This window comes from Python bivittatus, unplaced genomic scaffold (assembly GCF_059951505.1).
Source record: "Python bivittatus isolate LINGU-HERP-01145 unplaced genomic scaffold, Pbiv_v1 ctg000790_np1212, whole genome shotgun sequence".
Classification (NCBI taxonomy): domain Eukaryota; kingdom Metazoa; phylum Chordata; class Lepidosauria; order Squamata; family Pythonidae; genus Python; species Python bivittatus.
In genome coordinates this window covers 6,783,036-6,803,528 of record NW_028277110.1, presented here as the reverse complement: position 1 = coordinate 6,803,528, position 20,493 = coordinate 6,783,036, and the positions used below count along the sequence as shown (strand labels likewise).

At 42.1% G+C, this 20,493-nt stretch overlaps 1 protein-coding gene across 1 annotated transcript in view; it reads left to right on the top strand.

The window, feature by feature from the left end:
• The window catches only part of AR (androgen receptor), a 171,279-nt gene extending 151,068 nt beyond the window's left edge, over positions 1-20,211 (top strand). Inside the window, exons 5-8 of the mRNA XM_088129293.1 lie at positions 6,609-6,753; positions 10,737-10,867; positions 11,152-11,309; positions 13,307-20,211. Of these exons, the coding sequence (XP_087985419.1) occupies positions 6,609-6,753; positions 10,737-10,867; positions 11,152-11,309; positions 13,307-13,462 (590 nt within the window). The 3' untranslated portion in view covers positions 13,463-20,211. The remainder of the gene's footprint in view (positions 1-6,608; positions 6,754-10,736; positions 10,868-11,151; positions 11,310-13,306) is intronic.
• Positions 20,212-20,493: the final 282 nt, after the last annotated feature.

The following is a 20,493-nucleotide window of genomic DNA, read 5'->3' as shown; positions in this document are numbered from 1 at the left end:
AGAGAAGTGAGAAATGAGTTAAACAGGGACGTGGTGGTATAAGGGCTTAATGACGCTGAGCTTGCCGGCCAGAAATGGTCAGCACCCCAGCGGTTCAAGCCCAGCTCCACGTGACAGATGAGCTCCCGTCATTCATCCCTGGCTCCTGCCCACCTAGCAGTTCGAAAGCAGTTCCATCTGCGAGTAGATAAATAGGCACTCCCATTGCAGTGGGAGGAAATGCTGGCGGCGCTTTGCGCAGGAGCAGAAACCGATGCTAGACCCGACCAGATGCTGGACGTGGCCGACATGATTGGCAGAAAAGATCAACGGAGGAAGAAAAGCCTGGATGTCCCGACCCCCTTGCGACCGCTGCTGGTCATATAGAATAGGTTGTAAAATGTTAGATAGTTAAGATAAATGTTGTAAAATGTTAAGTTATAAAATATTAGAATGTTGTACTATGTGAGCCGCCCAGAGTCCCCCATTAGGGGAGATGGGCGGAGATAAATCTAATGTAATAATAATAATAACAACAACAACAACAACAATAATAATAATAATAATAATAATAATAATAATAATAATAATAATTAAAGAAAACATTTTTGGCCAATCCCAATGGGAGCATCACTTACATGAGGTGGTAGAATTGTTCAGAGTTGTTCCAGAAGTGACGACAAGAAGCAAGGTGTTTAAATGAAAAGGAAATAGAAGTCAGTTGAACATCAGCAAACATATCTTAATGGGAAGAAGTGTTCACTAGTGGAACAGACTCTAAAGGGGGGCTGTCTCCCCTTCTTGGGACGTGTTTAAGAAGAGGCTGGATGGCCATTTGTCAGGGATATCGCACTGGGCATGACATGGACTATATATTCTCCACGGTCCATTCCAGGTCCTATATTCAAGGATTCGTTTTCATTTCCCGCTTTCCCCTCTCCCATGTCTCTGTCGTATCTGACGTTAAATCTCATGGGAGATACGTTGTTTTGCAAGCAGAGCAATGCTGCACAAAAACAGGAAATACATCCATCCACCAATACCATGTTCCAAATCCTCCCAGAAACCTACACAGATCATGAACAGTTCTTTCTGGAGAAAGATGACAGTCAAGACCCAAAGTTAATGATCCTGTTGTGTATTGGAGCAGATGCAGGATGAATATGACCTGGTTTAAGCCTTGGGAAATGCAAATTTCAGCTTTCAAAAGTCAAAACTCTCTCCATCCCACATCATACAGTTCCTCTGCCTGATGGAAAACAGAATTGAAATTAATAATACATTTTCTTCTTCACACAAGTTTTGGAGTGTTCTAGTAAAACTTAAAATGTGCATACCTGGAGGACTCTTCTCTCTTCACTTGAAATGCAAACTGATACAGACCTGACAACGTTTTCAACTCGTGATGTCTACAAGAGAGGGCCAAAAAATTGAGATGGTAGCTATGACCAAATGATCAGAACTTTGCCCCTTTTTCCTGCATGCATCACACGTGTAACACATGTAAAAAGGGACAGGACTTCAACTGCTTGATCACAGCCACCATCTTGACTTTTATCTGTGCCCCAGATGCTCATCACTTTATCCTCCTTAGTTCTCCACCATAAGGCATTCTAAGAAGTTCAAAAGCTTCCACCAACCAAAGATTTATTTGTTTTCATGAAAAGAGCACAGTTTTAACTTCAGCAGCTAGAATATATATTTTTTCCAAAATGGGAACTTAGTAATGGCTGGACATATGTTAGTATAAAGACATAATAAAATTGGAAGTTTTATTTCTGCCTTTTTTCCTAATGATTCCCAACATGGAACTTGCCTTCTTCACAGTAGCGATTCATGGAGTCAGTATTCTCCTTGAGATGCTGGATTAACCTACAGAAGAGTTTTCAAGGCATTTTAAATAAATATAGAATTGTTCAGAATGTTGCCAGAAACAACACGTATGAATTTTAATGCTTCAATAATGAGCTGAAACTATCAGTTACAAAAATGATAGTTCAGTGCTTACCAGCAACAAAATTATTGCTAATGAACATCGCTTAATAGCTGTTCAGCAAAAATGCTAACAAAGTTTTTATTATTATGGTTGGTCACACAGATGTTTAGACTGGATTTGGCAGTTTTATTCACCAGATGTTTAGACTGGATTTGGCATTTTTATTCACCTGTCAAGTCCTTCCCAAGGACCTGGGATAGGCAGATGTTGTTGTTTGATGGTGTTAAAGGTATTGATTGCACAGACTGACTACAAACAATGGCATGACAAAGTAGCCACAATGGTGCATTGGAATATTTACAAGAAATACTATTTGCCCGCAAGCAAGAACTGGTGGGACCCCAAAACAGACAAAGTAATAGAAAATGAAGCTGAAGACTTCAGAATTCAAACAGACAAGCACCTGCCACACAACACCCCAGGCTTAACACTTGACCAAAAAATCTGGATAGTGGACATTGCAATACCTGGAGACAGCAGAATAGAAGAGAGAGAACTGGAGAAAATCACAAAATAGAAAGACCTGCAAATAGAAGTAGAACGACTATGGCAAAAGAAAGCAAAATAGTACCAATAGTTATAGGACCTTAGGTGCAATCCCAAAACATCTGGAGCACCCTTTGAACACCATCGGCATTAACAAAATCGCCATCAGTCAATTGTAAAAGGCAGCTTTACTTGGAACAGCTTACATCCTGTGATGATATCTTTAACACGATCATACAACAACATCTGCCTATCCCAGGTCCTTGGGAAGGACTCAATAGGTGGATAAAAATGCCAAATCCAGTCAAAATAAAACTGGCTGACTGTGCGGCCAGCCATAATTATTATTCAGGTGAAACATTTAATTATGATGTGAGAAAACCAACTGAAAATGTGTTTGGTGCCAAGCACTTATTAGCTGCTTTTTCAGCTAATTTGGCTGCAGCATTAGTGTGATAGTTTAGATGCATTAAAAAGTCATTTAGATGATGGCTATAGGCAGGGTTCTTGCAAATTAAGTTATGTTTAGACTACCCCCAGAATTGTGGCTTTAGCTTTAGCACTTTGAACCTTGGAGATGAAAGTGACCACAAATTCTACTTAACTTTTGTATTTGTTATTTTTTATTGGTAAGCTCAGAGATGAAATTACAACACTAGTAGTTTTTGAAGTTGTTAAACTTGTTGGCTTATGTCTGCCGCAGATGGCATGGATTCAATCCCCAAATAAATTCTCCACAGTCTGACACTGTGGATGTACAAAAACTCCAGTTGGACATGCTAAACTGATGTAATGCAGTCTGTAAGACACAAACCTTGTGGTGCATCCTGCAACTCTTGCCTCTGCTTAAAACTTATGTAAATGATGTTAAAGAATGTTGCAAGCTACCCATCTCTGTACAGATCACAATACATGAATGGGTTGAACACTCCAAATTCTATGTTGATGTCAGGTATTGATAAGTATTCTATGCTGTTAAAAGCCCGTACTGAAACGGTATTGCTATATTTTCCAAATATGCAAATGGACACAGAAGAAATTGTGCTAAGAAGAGATTCCAGAGAAGAATGTTCCCAACTGACACCCAAGGAATCCTTAAATTCTTGATATTCCCAATCACAAAATTCAGAATTTCCAAATCACACAATTTTCTGCATGGAGATTTATGGCTGTTGGTTCGTAGACAGTTATGACAAGTTGGTCCCTTCCCTGTTTTAGAAAATGACAGACCCTGAAGGTACTACTGGCTCCCTGGCCTGCATGAAGCCAAAAGCACCAGTTGAGTCCATATGTGTGTTATGGGTTGGTTGCAAAATCTTTTCATGGAAGTTAAAAGCACAGCTGTTCCCAATAATTATGCTAGTTGATACCTCTTCTTAATGGGTCTCCCAAAAAGAGAGCTTACCTTGCAGATACACCTATGGGGAAACCAATGCCTGTATAGAGCACCAGACAGTAGGGTATGGGGCAGGGGGAGCTGTCACCACGGAAATCTGTATTTTATCTCTAGAATGATCCAAAGAATATCTCTGTAAGTTTTGGGTTTCCCATGTGAGTAGTTGCTGTGAGTAGTCGTCTTTTTCATAATACTTGTCAAAAAAAGAATTCCAAATGCTCCTATCCTCTCTCACAAAGTAACTCTAGAAGACACCTACAGTAGTAGCCTAATGCTACCATATCTGGACTACAAAAAGCTCTTTGCTGGTCTACTGGTCATCTGGATGGTCTACTGGTCATCCAGATTTTGGCAGCTGCAATAGGATCATTTTATACAGATACCTACCACCTTAGTTAATGTAGTTGCATCTTTACAACACTGGTACAGAATGAAAATCCACACGCATATTTGTCTTGGCAATGCCAAGGAGAGCAAGAATAAGGGAGAACAAGAATAAAGGAAGTAGTTTACTGTTTGTCTTTTTGTTTTGTTCTTTAAAGCAAAGTGATGGATAGAAAGAACATTTAGCCATGCAGTCTTTGCAAGTCTATTTAGGACCTCATGTCACTGAATTCAGTAGGATTTATTTCCAGTTTATCTTTCTAGCTCTGGAAAGATTTCTGTCATCCCGGATATTCTTGTTATGCCCAAGAGGAAGCAGACGAGCAGTGTCTGTGGTTCCCAAATGTGGAAGAACCAGTCACCAGGACAGAGGAGTTTCCTTCCCTGGACAAAAACGGGAAGGGCAAAATAACTTGGTGTATTTGAAAAGTCATTTGGCTGAACAGGGACCCTGTGGATTTCCTACACATACAGTCTGCTGAATATTTGCATGTTCAAATCAAATCAAATGAATATTTGCTGTCTTCTTGCCACCTATTTATTTAAGACCTTTTAGATTTATACACTTCCTTCATGGATTTCTCTTATGCTAAAAAAGCACATGCATTTAAATGCATAGATTTTAATGCCAAAATTTCACCAATCCTCCTAAACGTCTGAATCTTGGAACCAGTATTTCCTGTAATGTTTCATATAATGTATTCTTCTGTCAGTTTTGAGCCAGCCTGAGCTACCTGATTCAAAAATCATAATTCAGAAGCCCCTAAAATTGCAAGTTCTGTTTGTGAGTCTGATACATTTAAGTTTGAACTGGCAAATACTCATTTGCTGTAGCTTTACACTGGATAGAGACAGTTTCTTATTTAAGGAAGAAAGATTAAACTCTGACAGAGAAAATTCTGTGGCATATCAGCTTAGTTGGATGACTCCAGAGAGCTTTTCTATCTACATTTCCCTGTTCCAGATAGCATTTTGCACCTTTTCCAACATAAACACCTATCATGGAACTGCAGCTGTATTCTGAAGGCTTCTATATTTTTAATGCATTAGATCTGTTATTTTGTGGGACTGCAAGAGAAAGTTTTTCAGCCTTTTTAACACAGTACTAGATCTGGAGAAATGTATTTGGAGCTTTCAATAAACTGCCATTTCTAACAAAATTTTTGCAAGCTCACAAAAATTGAACATTTACAATTTTGACTATGTGATATTGAAACATGAGATTTAGAAAGTTCAGTTCCCTCCCCCCATTTCTTACATTTTACCCGGCCATTTGGGCTTTGTTTCCTTGGAAAATGAAAATAATAAAACATGATTCTTTAGCAAGTAGGGTTTGGATTAGATTATCTCTGTAAGCTACCTTCCAGTTCTATGATGTTATGATCCTATGATGCATGAAATTGGATTTTATTTTAATTGGTTTATTCTAAATTCTTATGTGATATTAAATGTTTTATATTATAAATCACTTTGGAAGGCTGTATAAAGTAAGAATAAGACATAAGTAGTTTCCAATTGTAGTTTTATTGAGAGCTCTGGTAATACTCAAATTTTCTGTTTCTCTGTGATCATTCATTTCAGCACATTCGCCACCATCCAAATGCCAAGAAGATGGAAAGGAGACAAGGGCATGTATTGGCAATTGGCAACAAAACTGCTTGGTTTCCTCTCAGTCTGGAAACCTGAAAAATTGATGAGAAGTAGAAGTTTAAGTAGAGCAAATATAATTATGGATTAAACACTTTAGACAATACAGAATATTTTTAATAATTGTAAAGACTTAAAAGATGCTTTTAGAATGAAGAGGGAAATACCAGTGTGATTACAAATGTAGTTTTAAAATATACTCTATTTGGGGGGCTGGAGTGCAATCCAGGACTGTGCTTCCAATTAGGGGACATCAGATCACATGAATGTCTTCCCGTAACTCTGCTTGGGCAAATCCTGGGTTTTGCCAAGACATCCTGCAGATACCCGCTCTCCTCACATGGAGTCATACATACAATCCAGACTGCACGAAACCGGGAATCAAAATAGCAGATGGTGTGAACTTTTAGTTTATTTCTTTTCTTTTCAAAACTTGATTCATCCCTGATTATAAGTCTTTTGTTTTTTTGCTGATTCCTGCAGCATAAAGAGAAAAATAGCTTGCACACTAATAACAACAGACCGACCTTCAGTAAGAAAATGGTGTGTTTTGTATATGACTTTTCTTTCCCTTTCTCTCAGCTACCAGGTTTAAAATGCAGAAGGGTTAGTCTCAAGATACCAGCAGCCTGGAGCCCAGGCTAAAAATCCAACTGGTCCTTGACCGAAGGGAAGAGCTTTGCCTCCAGCTGACTCAACCTTTCTGACTTTCCCTTCTAGGGTTCCGTAACCTGCATGTAGATGACCAGATGGCCATCATTCAGTACTCCTGGATGGGTTTGATGATTTTTGCCATGGGATGGAGATCCTTCACCAACGTGAACTCCCGGATGCTTTACTTTGCTCCAGATTTGGTCTTCAATGAGTATGTTTTCTCTCTCTTATGTTAGACTTGATCAGTGCATAAAGCTGAAGAAAGTGGGTAGGATGTTATCCAGTCATTTGCTTTAAGTGAAAGCCAGAGGAAACACGGTCTCTCCTTTCATCAGTCACAGCAAGGCAAGTGAGTCACAAGACCAAGAGTCTGCTTTCAGCGAAGGCTTGTTATGTGAGGCCAGAGTCGAACTATTTGATCTCAAATTGTGTCTGCTTGACCTCTTTCAGACAAATCTTTAAGGTCCCCATTCCTTGAATGTAGTGCTGTTGAGATTGAGTGAGGTTGCATTTACACAAGAGCCAAAAAGGAAAAAGTAGTGCCACTCAGTATGAATTCTAGGTAGCATTTGCTTTGTTTCTCATACTCTGATGCTTTGAGAGAGACATGTAGAGATGGAAATTTCTGGAAAGTAGATGAGGAGTAGTAGAACTCTAATCCTAAACATGAGATATTTCTTAGTAAGTGGTGTTGGACAGTAGACTAAATGGCCTTGAGGAATAGTAGAGATATTTAAGTATAAGCTGAACATCTGTTTACCAGAGGTATGCTATTTTTTCTCATGTGGCCAAGGGCTGGTCTCCCCCACATGTATATGCATCCTTTGAAGCATCCCACATTTTCTTGATCTCTAGCATAAAGTCCAAGTGCTGATGGTTCAGTTGCTGCCCTCATCAGAGTTCTGTGAAGCAATGCAATGAAGGCACAGCCACTACCTCTCATGCAGCTGCCTTGATCCAAGTTTAGCCACTGTTTCCTGTACTTCTGCCTTCTCTGCGTGGCTTTGACTGTCCCAAGTCTTGGCTGGAGAGGGGACTTCCCATGCTCTGCTTCTTGGTACCAATTGACTACAGGTGTTTAGGGTTAAATAAGAGTTTTCTGCATGCAATTCATGTATTCAATCACTTCAATCCCTGAGCAGCATTAGAAGAGGATTCAGGTTGATCTTTACAGCCACATTACTACAGAGCAAGAATGAATTTTCAAGACCTGGCTGTGTACTCTGCGTGCTTGTTTTCAGATAACCCTGACTACAGTTGCACATAACATAAATGGCAAGGGAACAGGTGCCACAGGCTTCCAGGAAAGCATATTTCAATAAGGCCCTTTCTCTGAACAAAACAGTTCAATGTGATTTCTAAAGTAGCCATATATTTTTAGGTTTATGGAGAAGTTTGGAAAAAACATGGCTACTTTAATGAGCAGCAGAGAGAAGCTGTGATCATGAAAGTTCCAAAGCACTTCTTCTGATTCATTTTGAAGTGTCCATCATCTAATAAAAAGGATGTTAGACACTGCTTGACTGCACACTGTGGTAGCAAAAGAAGAGAAGAGGACATACTTGCTGGTACAACTTGTCTGTCTCTCTCACTTTAGTTAGATGTTAAGGGTCTACATTAAAACTAGCACTTTTATTACACCCAGCGTTTTTTTTGAAGAATGCTTCATAACTTGGTGTTAATTCTGTCAACTCCAGCCCTGTAGCTTCCCTGGTTCCTTTCTGGTTTCTTGACATCTACATATTTAAAATATTCTCTTGTGTGAAATCTTCCAGCAGCTGCAGAGGCAATAATGACATGGATCTTATCCTTTCAGGGATCTATAGTTAGAATAAGAGATCTGCAAAGCCTGTTGTGAAAGAAGAGGGAGATGTACTTCACAATGAGAAGGGTGCAGACACTATGGTACTAGACCTGGATGAATAATGACCTCATAATTCTATGAAGTTCTTCTGACATGATTAATCTTGATTCCATCAAATGTTGACAGCTGCGGGAACTTTCCTAGAAGGTGCTCTGGAACACAACACTCTCCATTAGCACCGCCTGCTGATTTCTCAGGATTATTTGTATGTGTGTAAAAACCCAGTTCCCCAAATTCCAGTACACAAAAATGGTCAGGTTGGATCATCAATGGCAGAGGGAGGCTGCAGACTCACCAAAGGGATTTTTGGTTTTCACCTGTGGAAGGGAATTGCGTTGCATATTTTCATGTTTGTGTATTGAACCTGCATTTAATCTATTTACCAAATAATGTTCAAAGTCCCTAACAAAAAATATAAAAATTATAAAATATAACTGTATCATAACATAATATACGCAAAGTGAAAGACACAAAAACAAACGAGTAAAACTGGAATCAAGAAAAAAGATCAACAAATAATAGATTGACAAATCAGCTTCTGGGTCCAAGACCTAGCAGCTTTTCAAGAGCAGATTTTTCTTCTCTTTGGTTTGTGTTCAGAAGCCAACTTACTGATCTGTCACTCAAATTGGAGCATCTGGTTGGGTTTTTGAAAAAAGGGAGAAAGGTGCGATCACTTCCTAGCACTCTTAAGTAAACAGGTCCACTTACATGCATGCCTGCCCTCTCCCGTCTTTGATGGTAGCTCTTCCCTCCCAGCCTCAACCAACATGTAAAAATATTCATTCTCAGCACGGCAGCCCACGCCCCCAGCTTCAACATATTGCCACCACATGCATTCGTCTTCTGTGCTGACTTCTCCCACAGGGGCCTCCTGTGATTGCAGCCAGATAACAGATTCATGTGGCCGCCGTTACAATTGAAGGGAAAAAGTGTCAGCACAGAATTCCCCTCTTATGCATCATCCTTTCTCTGGTCAGGAAGAAGAAGTGAGGGTGCCAACTCATGTTGCTCATGGAAAGGGGTGGAAGTTAGTAGCTTTCCATGGCGTTCCAACAGCTTTCTGTTAGCAGAAGCGGCATTAATTCTGCAAAATCAGTTGGATCCCAGCAAATGTTTTCCCATTTGCCAATATTAAACGCAGATTGCAGAGTTCTGTGTTTTGGGGGGCTATTTTTCATTTTCTTTGTTGTGCATAAATATGGATATAGTTTTCTTGCCAAAATTCTGGTTCTTTCTTGAACATTTTTAAAAAGGGACAGGATCCCTATCTTGGGAAATTGTGCCCTGCTTGCCTCTCTTCTGATGACAGGCAATCTTGGATCAGTTTGTCCCTTTCTTAGTTAATGGCTCCTTCCTAGAACTCCCTGCACTTACCCGCTTGACGAAGTTATGCAATCTTCATATCAGGAAGTTTCCTTCTTGGCTCATCTCTGGCAGAAGCAGCATTGACAATTTTCCCAAGCCTGCTCCATGTCTTCTGCCCATCAAGTGACTTGGTGTCTCTCGAGACCTGTTTCAAATCTGAGAGGAAGCACAGATGAAACTTGCACGCATGCTTGGACTCTCAGGTGTCCAAGCATGCATGCAAATAGACAGATGGGAGATGGAGCATTCCTCAGGCTTCCTGGGGTATCTGAAGTTGACAGATTCGACATCTCCCTATCTGACTTTCCATCCCTCTGGAAGACATGCATATCTATAACCTGGACACTCTCTTTTCACTCAACTGCTTACTCAGCCTGTGAACAAAGTTGATAGAAAAGATGCAACGCGGCTCATTGAGTAGGAAGGTCAGCAGGGATAAACTGAGCTTGAATAAGACAAGCTTCTTGGTGCTGGCAAAACAACAGGGGATTAATTTTCCAATGTGTGGTTTCCTTGCTATAGCTTTCTCATACAAAGTGAAACTTGTGATAGAACCAGATAGTAATCCCAGGGAGGTCTTTGGGGAATTTTCCAGAGTAACTGAAGGGGACTGAACTGGGGTCAGAGCTTAGTGCTACGGGAATACTTGGCAATTATCTTTGTGGAGGTGGGGTGTCAACTTCTTGCATCATCAGATGACCGACGCACTCTTTTGATGACTTGCACTGAACAGTCTCATGGTCTCTTTTGCTGCAAATTATGGGGATTGTGTTTCTCAAGCAATCAGGGACACTGAGCTGCCATCAAGACTGAAACAATAACATTTAGGAATTTCTCAGACAGCAATCAGATGTGTGGATGAGTAATCTGAAGCCATCCAAAGAATGCAAGAAAGGCAAAGTTGTATGATTGTAAGGTGATTCTCTACTATTCATATCTTTCTTCTTCCTTCCTTCTCCTAGGTACCGGATGCACAAATCCAGAATGTATAGCCAATGCGTCAGGATGAGGCATCTCTCTCAAGAATTTGGATGGCTTCAGATTACTCCTCAAGAATTTCTCTGCATGAAAGCTCTGCTCCTCTTCAGTATTAGTAAGCTGTAGCATTTTCATCTGCTTGTCTTTCTCTCTAAATGATCCACAGTAGACGAGGACCGCTCTGCTAATGGGCATGACTGAGCTCTCATTAAGAAACTGCAGCCTCAGAATCAGCTTTATCATGTGGCGGCTGCCATTGTGGTTGGTTGTACTTTTGTAAGTGAGGAGACTCTTCCATCTTCAGTTGAAAAGGTGGGGGACACCGCCCAGTATTCCTCGGGCTCTTCTTTCTTTTGTCTGCTTCTATACCTTTGATTTCCTCTTTTTATTTTGTTTCAGTTCCAGTGGATGGCCTGAAGAATCAGAAGTTCTTTGATGAACTTCGGATGAACTATATCAAGGAGCTTGATCGTATCATTGCTTGCAAAAGGAAGAACCCCACATCCTGCTCACGTCGCTTCTATCAGCTCACAAAGCTCCTGGACTCTGTGCAGCCTGTAAGTGTGCAGGGGGAGGGTGACCACACAAGTGGAGAGTTGGCCGAGGACCTTGGTGGAACAGCCAATATCTGCTCAGACCAGCAAGGGGCTCAGGAAAGGGGAAACACAGATCCTAATAAGTCACGGAATCCTCTTGGAGTCAGTTTTAGAAAAGATCAAGGTGACATTGTAGATGTTTTCTAACACAAGGGATTATACCACAAAGGGATGAATAATTACACTTTGTAATATCACTTCATATTTTATAGGGGCTTTCCCAGCTGAGGTGTCCTCCAGATTTGAGGACTTCAGTTAATGCAGCAGAGGTGAACAGCCTCCAGTCCCAGAGCTGCAAGCAGCCTTACAATCCTTGGGCTCAGCCCCCAGAGAGCCCCAAAAGTGTATATACAAACTTCTCTGCCACTTTAATCATTGTAGGCAACGTTGTCGCTGCATTATAATTTTCAGTGTGACAGTGGTATGGAAATTGTCACAGAAACACAGAACTGGATGTTAATCCCATTAACTAAATTAAATTTAAATCTAAATCTAAATGAAAGTTTAGTTATTGTTCTGTCTTGGTAAACAGTGGCTCCTGGCACACCACTCAACAGCCATATGCAGCTTGGAATAAGCTGTACGCCCTCCCCTTAATGCTTGCTTAGGGTTGGTTCTTTGGGCCGGAGCCAAATACCCACTGTCGTGTTCCAAATGCCCCCTGCCAGGGATGCCCCCTGGAGAGACTCCATCTGTTAGTTTTCTGTGGGACTGGAACAGGGCATGCTGTTGGACCCCTAGCCACAGTTACAGGGCACGTGGAGCATTTCCAGATGCTGGCCCCGCAAACACAGGACAGTGTGGTGCCTCCATGCAATAGAAGGGAAGAAAATACTGAGGTGAAAAAGAAATCATATATCAATGGTACATCAAACTGCTGCTTGTTTAAAACAGAAAAGTGTGAGCAAAAGGAAGGAGTGGGTGAAGGGACTAAGCTCTTAAAGCACCGAACTGTTGCTTGAAAAGCCAAAAATGATTCAAATTAGGGATTGTGGCTATTTGGATCTGAAGCAGAAAAGGGGCTTCAGATCTGGAGTGACTGTGTTCGCCACACCCATCAGCACCTCCTTGAAGAAACTACATGCCAACTGGATGGTGAGCACACTTTTCTGCACCAGATCCGTAGTTCACATTGGGTGATGGTCACTGCTGCAGGGGATCTGCAAAGGCTTGCTGCTCTTACAAAAGGGTGTGGGAACATTCAGCCTCAAAGCAAGTGTAAAATCTCTGGGATCGTTCCACCTTAATATTTCAGAAAGTGGCATGTGGAACGGATGGTGGGAAACGAAGGAGGTGTTTTATGCAGCCCCATCACAAACCTGGTGGCTTCCCAGAGTTTCAAAGCAGAAAAGAAAATTCAGTCTGAATTTAACACTGGGAACGGCAAAGTGGGGTGGGAAGGATGCTGATTATAAGCAGATGCAAGCAGAGGCCCTTCAGCTTTGAGAGGGGCCAGACTGGGCATCAGGCAGTGCCTCTTCTTCCATGGACGTTGCCACGTTAGGCCACATTCCAGTGCAGCCTTGGCCACAGAGCAAAATGGTCTGGCCCGTTCCAGCATCATCCCAACTGTCTGAAAACGAGCTCTGTGCCTTGACTTGGGGCTCAGACGGTGAGGAGAAAGTGATGTCGAGCGCTACTTGCCACATAGCTCCAGAGGCGCCATCAAAACAAAAAAGCAGGCCACACTCTGCAGAACATTGTGCATGTTGTGGTTGCTGAGAGAACAGAATGCCCTTACACAAGCCCAGCCAGGACAATGGGACCCGAGGAATAACTAGGTATTCTCCCCCCTCCCCTTTGAAGCAACAACGGACAACTGCCAGTGGCCCCCAGTCCTCCTTAATGCCAGTTAGCAGGCCTCGTGGGCAGAAGGTCCCTATGAGCGTGCGTTCTCCAGTCCCTGGAAAGACTTGCTGGGGAGCCTCAATGTGACAACCTCCCTTTTCCTCCTTTAGATTGCCAGAGAACTGCATCAGTTTACATTTGACCTCTTGGTGAAGTCGCACATGGTGAGTGTCGACTATCCTGAAATGATGGCTGAGATCATCTCGGTGCAGGTCCCCAAGATCCTTTCTGGAAAAGTGAAGCCCATCTACTTCCACACCCAGTGAGGGCAAGCAGCAGAAGGCCTTCTTTCCTGAGGTCTCTGGACTCCTGCACTGCAGTGCCTTGGAATACTGTGTCTTCAAAGATGCACAGTAACCACAAAGAACTCTTTGCTGGGCCCCCTTTCTGGTTTTTGTTTTCTGCTTTTCGCCTGAATTGCCCTTCAAATCAAGAGATCTGTCCGGACGTTCACTGGCTTCAGTGGCTCGTTGTGTGCATGAACTTCAGTCCTCCCTCTTTCGGTCTTGTGGCTTAGTGCCTGGTGGCACTGGTTTACATTCTTGTGCTTGTGCATTCCCCACTGTGGCTTTGGTGGCCCTGCGCAACTAGGAGAAGCATCAGTTCTAAAAACATACACAGCTGCTTTTCTGGTGGTTATCGCTGCTGCTGTTTATTTCCTAACCAATGGCAAGCAGGTTATTAAATGTTGGGATAAGGGGAGAATTTCATATAGGGGACTTTGTGTGTGTGTGTGTGTGTGTGTGTATCTTGGGTTCTTTTTTTTTTTTAGCAGTTTTTAAATCATCTTTCTCAGCTGGGCTACTCATCTCTCTGAGAAAAGGTCTGAAGTCTGTCGGAAAATACTAAATGAGAGATGTAAACCTGGTACCCCAAAGCAGACAGACAGAATGTAGTTGATACAAATGATTGTAAGACAAGAAAGGAAAACAAAAGAGCATTCTGACACAGCTCTGTGGGCATCTGATGGACTTTAGTTTCAGACAGGGCTTTATTTGCGTATGCAGTAAAGCTCAAGACGCTCCAACTATGCACAGACAGCCATCGTGTTCCCATCACCTGGAACTTCAGCTTAGTGAAGCCACCCCGGTCTGCCTTAAACAGACCTGAGGAGCTGGGCATTGCCCTGCTGCCATGGCTATTGTAGAAAGCCAGTCTCTCTACACACTTTGAAGATGCTTGCAACAGCCGATCCCTAATACAAAGTGCCCAATTCATGCAGTGGTTTTTGTGCCCACAAGAGTGGCATGGAAGGTAAAGAAGGGCTGGAAGTTCTACAACTTTCCCAGTGCCCAGAAATGATGGGGGCTGTTTTGCAGCTACTACTTCATCTTTCTTCTTCTGTGGACCATGAGCCAGAAGTAAAAACACTTGCCCAGTGAATGTGAACACATTCCAGTTCTGAGCTTTTTTATCTTTTCATGAACTCTCTCCCTCTTGAGGATACAACTTTAGTTCTCAGCAGTACCCATTCCCACCCCAACCCCCGTCTCTGATAGCCTCATCTTAGCTCTGCTTTTCATTGCATGTCATTCGTTTAACTTTCTAGAGACTTTCTTGGACTTTCACTGTACAGCAGGGAACACTCTCAGAAATCATGCAGATCAGCAAAGCCTTCATGGGAATATCCATCACACGTTGTCCTAGCCCACCCCAGGACAATTTTTTTAAAATTAACATTGGTTCCTTGTGCATTAAATTGCAGTGCAAGACAAAAACATAGATGGAGCCCCTTTTCCCTTCTGCAATTTCTATTGAACAGTAGGAGAGGCTGCATTTTCCAAGAAGATAATGGAACCATCCTCCCAAAATTAAAGCCCTTTTTTATGGAAGAAAAGTACACATAGTACACAACTGTACCATGAAATCCCATGAGGTGGTATGTAAAGATTCAAAGAAGCCATCTTGGTGGATTAGGTTTTTTTCAGACAGAAATACACATGGGGATTTTTGCTAAAGGGAAAATTCAAATCATGCCCTTGGATACCACAAGTGAATGTGTGAAAAGTCCATCAGTTGTAATGAGAATGTTATCTTGATTTATTCTCCTGCTAGGTACCTCTTTTTAGCACAATGTGACATCTGCTGAGAATAACAAAGAGAAAATGAGGATCAAACATTTGGAAAGCTGTATGGGCGTTGTGATGCCCTGCTCTGTTCTTGCTGTGAGTTTAAAGCTTGCCCACCTTGGGTCATTTTGATCTAACACTTATGTTCATTAATAACCTGGCCATTTTTGTGTCTTTGAAGGAGCCTGAACACCCCGGGCTTCAGCTAAAGCAAAAACCAAGGTTACACTTCTAGCGATGCAGAGTTAAAATGACCAGTGTTCAGTTTCATCTCCTCAGAAACAGGAAGAGTCAAACAGCACTACAGTGAGTTAGCTGATGCTTTTGAGTGATGCTGTTCATTGCATTGCTAAAATAAATCTAATATTTTGGTGGCTTTTTAATTTTGGGACTGTTCAGGAGCAGTAATTGGAAGGAACTGTTGACTCGGAAATACGTTCCTGTTTCCTGCACTGTGGTTCCCTCCCCGCCGCTCCCCCTCTCATTGCTTACAGCAATGTTGACAACACTATGAATATGTGGGCTTGCCTGAATCTTACTCATGCTACCTCAAGAGATTTTTAAAGTCACGATGAAGCTCTTTTTAAAACAAGAATCTACATTTTGGATGCTTGGTTTGAAAACATCCTCCTCCCACATACAGCCAACCTGATGAATTGCACTCTTAACCATCCCTCCCTTAAGACTCAATTTAGGTTTAGGAGCCCCTATGAAAGGGTAAGAACACCGTCAAAAGTTGTGCAGAAATGCTGAAAGCAGTTCTGTAGTTGGATCACCCAAACTGTTCAGAAAAACCCGCCTGTGGTCAGTTAGAAGTACAGTCTGCTGACTCAGGCTTCCTCCAGTGCGTTGTGCTCGTGATGTGCCTTCCGCAGAGCTGGCTGTGGTGTTCCAGTATACATGCGTGTGTTTCTATGGCTTGGTTCCAAGATACTCTTCTCCCCACATTCAAATCTTCTGAAAACCTTCTTGGCATTCAAGGGCAACACACATCCTTCATGCACAGCTGCTGCAAATCGGCAGAGCGCTCCTCCTTTGACACCTTCAAGATCCACGTGCAGTCAAAGCGCCGCCTGGGATTCCTCTCTGATCTATCATGGCCGCTTCACGTTTTGGATACCACAGTGAACTTGCCAGTCCTTCAAGTTCCCCAGGATCACTCATTTACTGTTGCTGTGACCTGGCACCCAGCAGCTTCTTCGTGATTTCTCGTCCATCTCTTTAACGTCAAGCGATGCCGCCCAATGACCGCTTGCTTGGCCTCCAGCCCGGGCAGCCATCTTCCTCTGCGCATCAGAGCCCGGGAGAAGCTTGATCTTCTAACCGGTTCTGGAAGATCCGTTCAAACCTTTTTTAATGAATGCCGTGTAAATATTGGAGAGTGGATTAGTGGTGTCTAGGAATTAAATATTTACTTTCTTCAGTTTATTTGCAGTGGGCTACTGCTGCCGCAGTGGCAGTAAAAGGGAAAGGGGCTTGTGAAGTATGAAAAGCATTTACAAAATCGTAGCCATCAGTCCATATTTTTAGTATGCATTTTATGCATTAAAATTATTATGCGTTTTTTAAACTGTACTTATGCTTGAGTACGTTCTATTCTGCCATACGAAAATTCCCTTTTGTGACATGAGAAGTCATTTCCAGACCCAAATCACTCTAAAAAATGCCCAGGATTGTAAATGGCCTGACAAAAGAAGGGAGGGCCTTCAGCCCTGTCTGTCTCAGGTGCCCGGTCAGCAGCTGCGGCCCCCGGCCCCTCACACTTGATGGTGCCCACAGGGGCATATTTGGTCTTGTTCATTTGCAGTTGGGAAAAAAGAGGGAGAATTAATTGAAGTGCCCACTCCCACTGTACAAAGAAGGGTCTTGTGTGCTTGGCTCTAGACAACACCACAATTCTGATGACAATAGCTCTGCATCACAGATTTGGGATTAATTTTATTTTTGATGTGGGATGTATGTGCTTAAGAATCGTAGACTTTCTGTACTTAAAGATGCCTTATATGTATGTTTTCCTTTTATTTTTTGGAAAAACATTTTCCAATTCTCTCCCTTAGTTATTACTGGAATTCTGAGAATTATCTTTTGTCTGAAGCGCCTTGTAAAAGCATAAGCTATTTCTGTGTTCACTTGCTGCAATTTTGACCGAAAAATGTGTTGGTAGTGTTATTACCAAAGAATGTTATTTAAAATGGAAAAAAAGAGAGAGATTTATGCTCTATTTTGACAAGTCACCCTCTTGCTCTGGGGGCAGAGGGGCCCTTCTCTGCATCCCAGTAAGCATTTTCTGCCGTGCTGTGGGGATGGAAGGCCTGTGGGTTTATCTGAGAAAGACATTTGAAAAGCATTGGAACCTGGTTGTACAAATGTATTTACCCGCATGCCGAACTGAGCAGCCGGTTGTGCTCTATCCAGAGAGCATCTTGTGGGTGCATGGGGAGCACATTGGTTACATTATTTGCACTGGGGGGAGCAGTGTCCTAATTCTGCTCCCATTTGAGAACGCTAAAGATTCTCTACACATGCAACTCCTCAGAGGGTGGAGGAGAAATGTTTTACCGGAGAGGGTGTTTTGCAACGCAGCCTCTACCTGAGATGTGTGCAAGGATTGGAAGGCTAAAGGTTGTGTGCTACTTCAGGAGCAACCCTTGGAACGTCTGTTTCCCTTCACGCTGCAGCCTTCACCTCTACCTGTGAGGATACTGCACCTTGAAAGTAAAGCACAGGTGCCTTGAACAGGTGGAGGGAGAAGGGCTGTGGCCGTGGCCAGGAGAGGCCATTGGCTCTGTCTCTCTTGCTGTCCAGGGCCTTCGGGTTTACCAGAGGGGATGCAAGGGAGGACATTCAAGTGTCAGGAAAGAGTCAAGTGCACACCTTTCTGTATTTTATGGCTTTCGATTTTAGCAGAAGTATTCTGTTTCTCCCTCACCCCTTGCGTTTAATGGGTAGGAAGCAGAGGGGGCTCAAGGGACCAGACTCCTGTCCTTCTTTGGAGAGCCCGGGGGGGAGGGGGAATATTCTTTTTCTTCAAGCATAGCTGAAGCCAGAAATAATTCTGTAAAGATTGTGGCACTTTTTAAAAAAATGTTATATTTGTTAATCTGCTTGTGTATTTTTTTAAATTAAATCTTCACATACATAGAATGTTATTGTTAGATGAGATCATACGAGTGGCTGTGCACTAGAGTTGCGTGCATATAGGAGGGAGTTCTCTGTGAAAGAAGGTAGATGGACTTGTACAGATTTCTGTGGTCTTAATGCAGCCAAATAAGCTTGTGATACTATAAAATATCACTACCAGCCAAACAGCTGAAATATTGCCCTCAGCACAGCCGCCCTCACAGCTTTCCAGCTGTGTTAGGATTCCAGTACCCAGAACTGCCTCTCAGTGTGGGCAAAGGACCACCCTGAGATGCATCAAAGGGCACCAGGTTGAGGAGTGCTTTAGTTGGGATATTAAGAATTCATTGCAGAAAGAATGATGAGATAAATAGATAGATTAGATAGACAGAGATAGATAGATAGATAGATAGATAGATAGATAGATAGATAGATAGATAGATAGATAGATACGATGACATTTCATTACCTGGCTAGCTAACAACATCAGTGCGACTGAGTATGGGGTTTGCTCCCTGTTTATATAGAGTTTTGGTGGGGGAGTGGTTTTCTCCTTGGTAGTCCCTTGATTGGGGTATTGTTTTCTGCTTGACTACTTGTCTGGTGTCAATCCCTGTTTATCTGGGTGTTGGCTGCTGGAGACACGTGTTCTGGTCTTGTTGTTTCCTACGTAGCTTTTTTATTGTCTCTTTTGAATGATGTGTATATGTGGTTAACTATATGTAGTTAACCACATTTACACATCATTCAAAAGAGACAATAAAAAAAGCTAAGAAGGAAACCAAAAGACCAGAACACGTGTCTCCAGCAGCCAACACCCAGATAAACAGGGATTGACACCAGACAAGTAGTCAAGCAGAAAACAATACCCCAATCAAGGGACTACCAAGGAGAAAACCACTCCCCCACCAACACTGGCAGGGCAGGCTGCTGCATATAAACAGGGAGCAAACCCCACACTCACGAGCACTGATGATGTTCCTTAGTTGGGTAACCAAACGTCTGCAAGCAAACAAGCAAGCTCAGAGAGCACCGAGGACTCCATAGTTCAAGCCTGAGCTACAGAGATTCTCTTCTATTGAGATGATAGATGGTAAATAGATGATAGATATAGATGGTAGATACATGATGATATAGATAGATATGATAGATGGATGATCAATGACCAATCCATAAAACACATCGTATACATAAAACCAATATTGATTGATTGATTGATTGATTGATTGATTGATTAGGTGAGTAAATCAATCAAACTGCTGTGCATTTTGCATATCACATGAGAAAATTTGGCCACACTTAAAGAGAAAAATGACTTTATCCAGATAGTGGCCTTTAACGAATGGTGCCAAAACAGATACAACTAGCCGTTTATCTACTGATGCTGATGGAAGAACTTGGCATTGATTTTATTAGAGTCAGAATTACCACAAGGGTAATTCAGTGTTGCACACTCGGCTGGAGCTACTGGGGTACAACCCACAGAAGCAGCTGCAATGCAGGTCTTGGAATGACCAAGATGAGAACAGGGCAAGCAAGGTTTTTCTGGCGGGTTGCATCCATCATTAGAAAACCACCCTGTCCTTCATTGCAAAAGCTAACCCCTAAGAGTTCATGAATGCCAAGCCTAACAGACAGAAGTAAGTGGGGAATTGTTACAAGACAAAACATAAACCTTTTGTTTCTGACTTCATTAGTCCATTGTTGGTTTTAAGAGAAGGTGATAGCTGTCATTGGGCAGAGGACAAATTTCATGCTGTAATTCGGTTCTGTTTTTTGTAACCCTGGATTCTATTGTTTCTTCAAATACAATTTTAAAAAGCAAACTTTGGTTGTCTGAATTCTCGTGTACATTTCCTTTCTTGGCTTTTTTTCTGCAGCTATACGTATGGAAAATAGCTTCTACTTTTTGATATAGTTTGGTGGTTATTCATTTAGATAAAATAGTGTGAGAGAAATGTATGTAGAGAAAGCATTTTAAGAGACAGCATTTTCAAGCTACAGTGTTACCTCGGTTCACGAATTTAATCAGTTCCACATTCTGGTCGCGAACCGAATCAAATTTTCCCATAAGGTTCAATGTAAATACGGTTAATCTGTTCTGAACC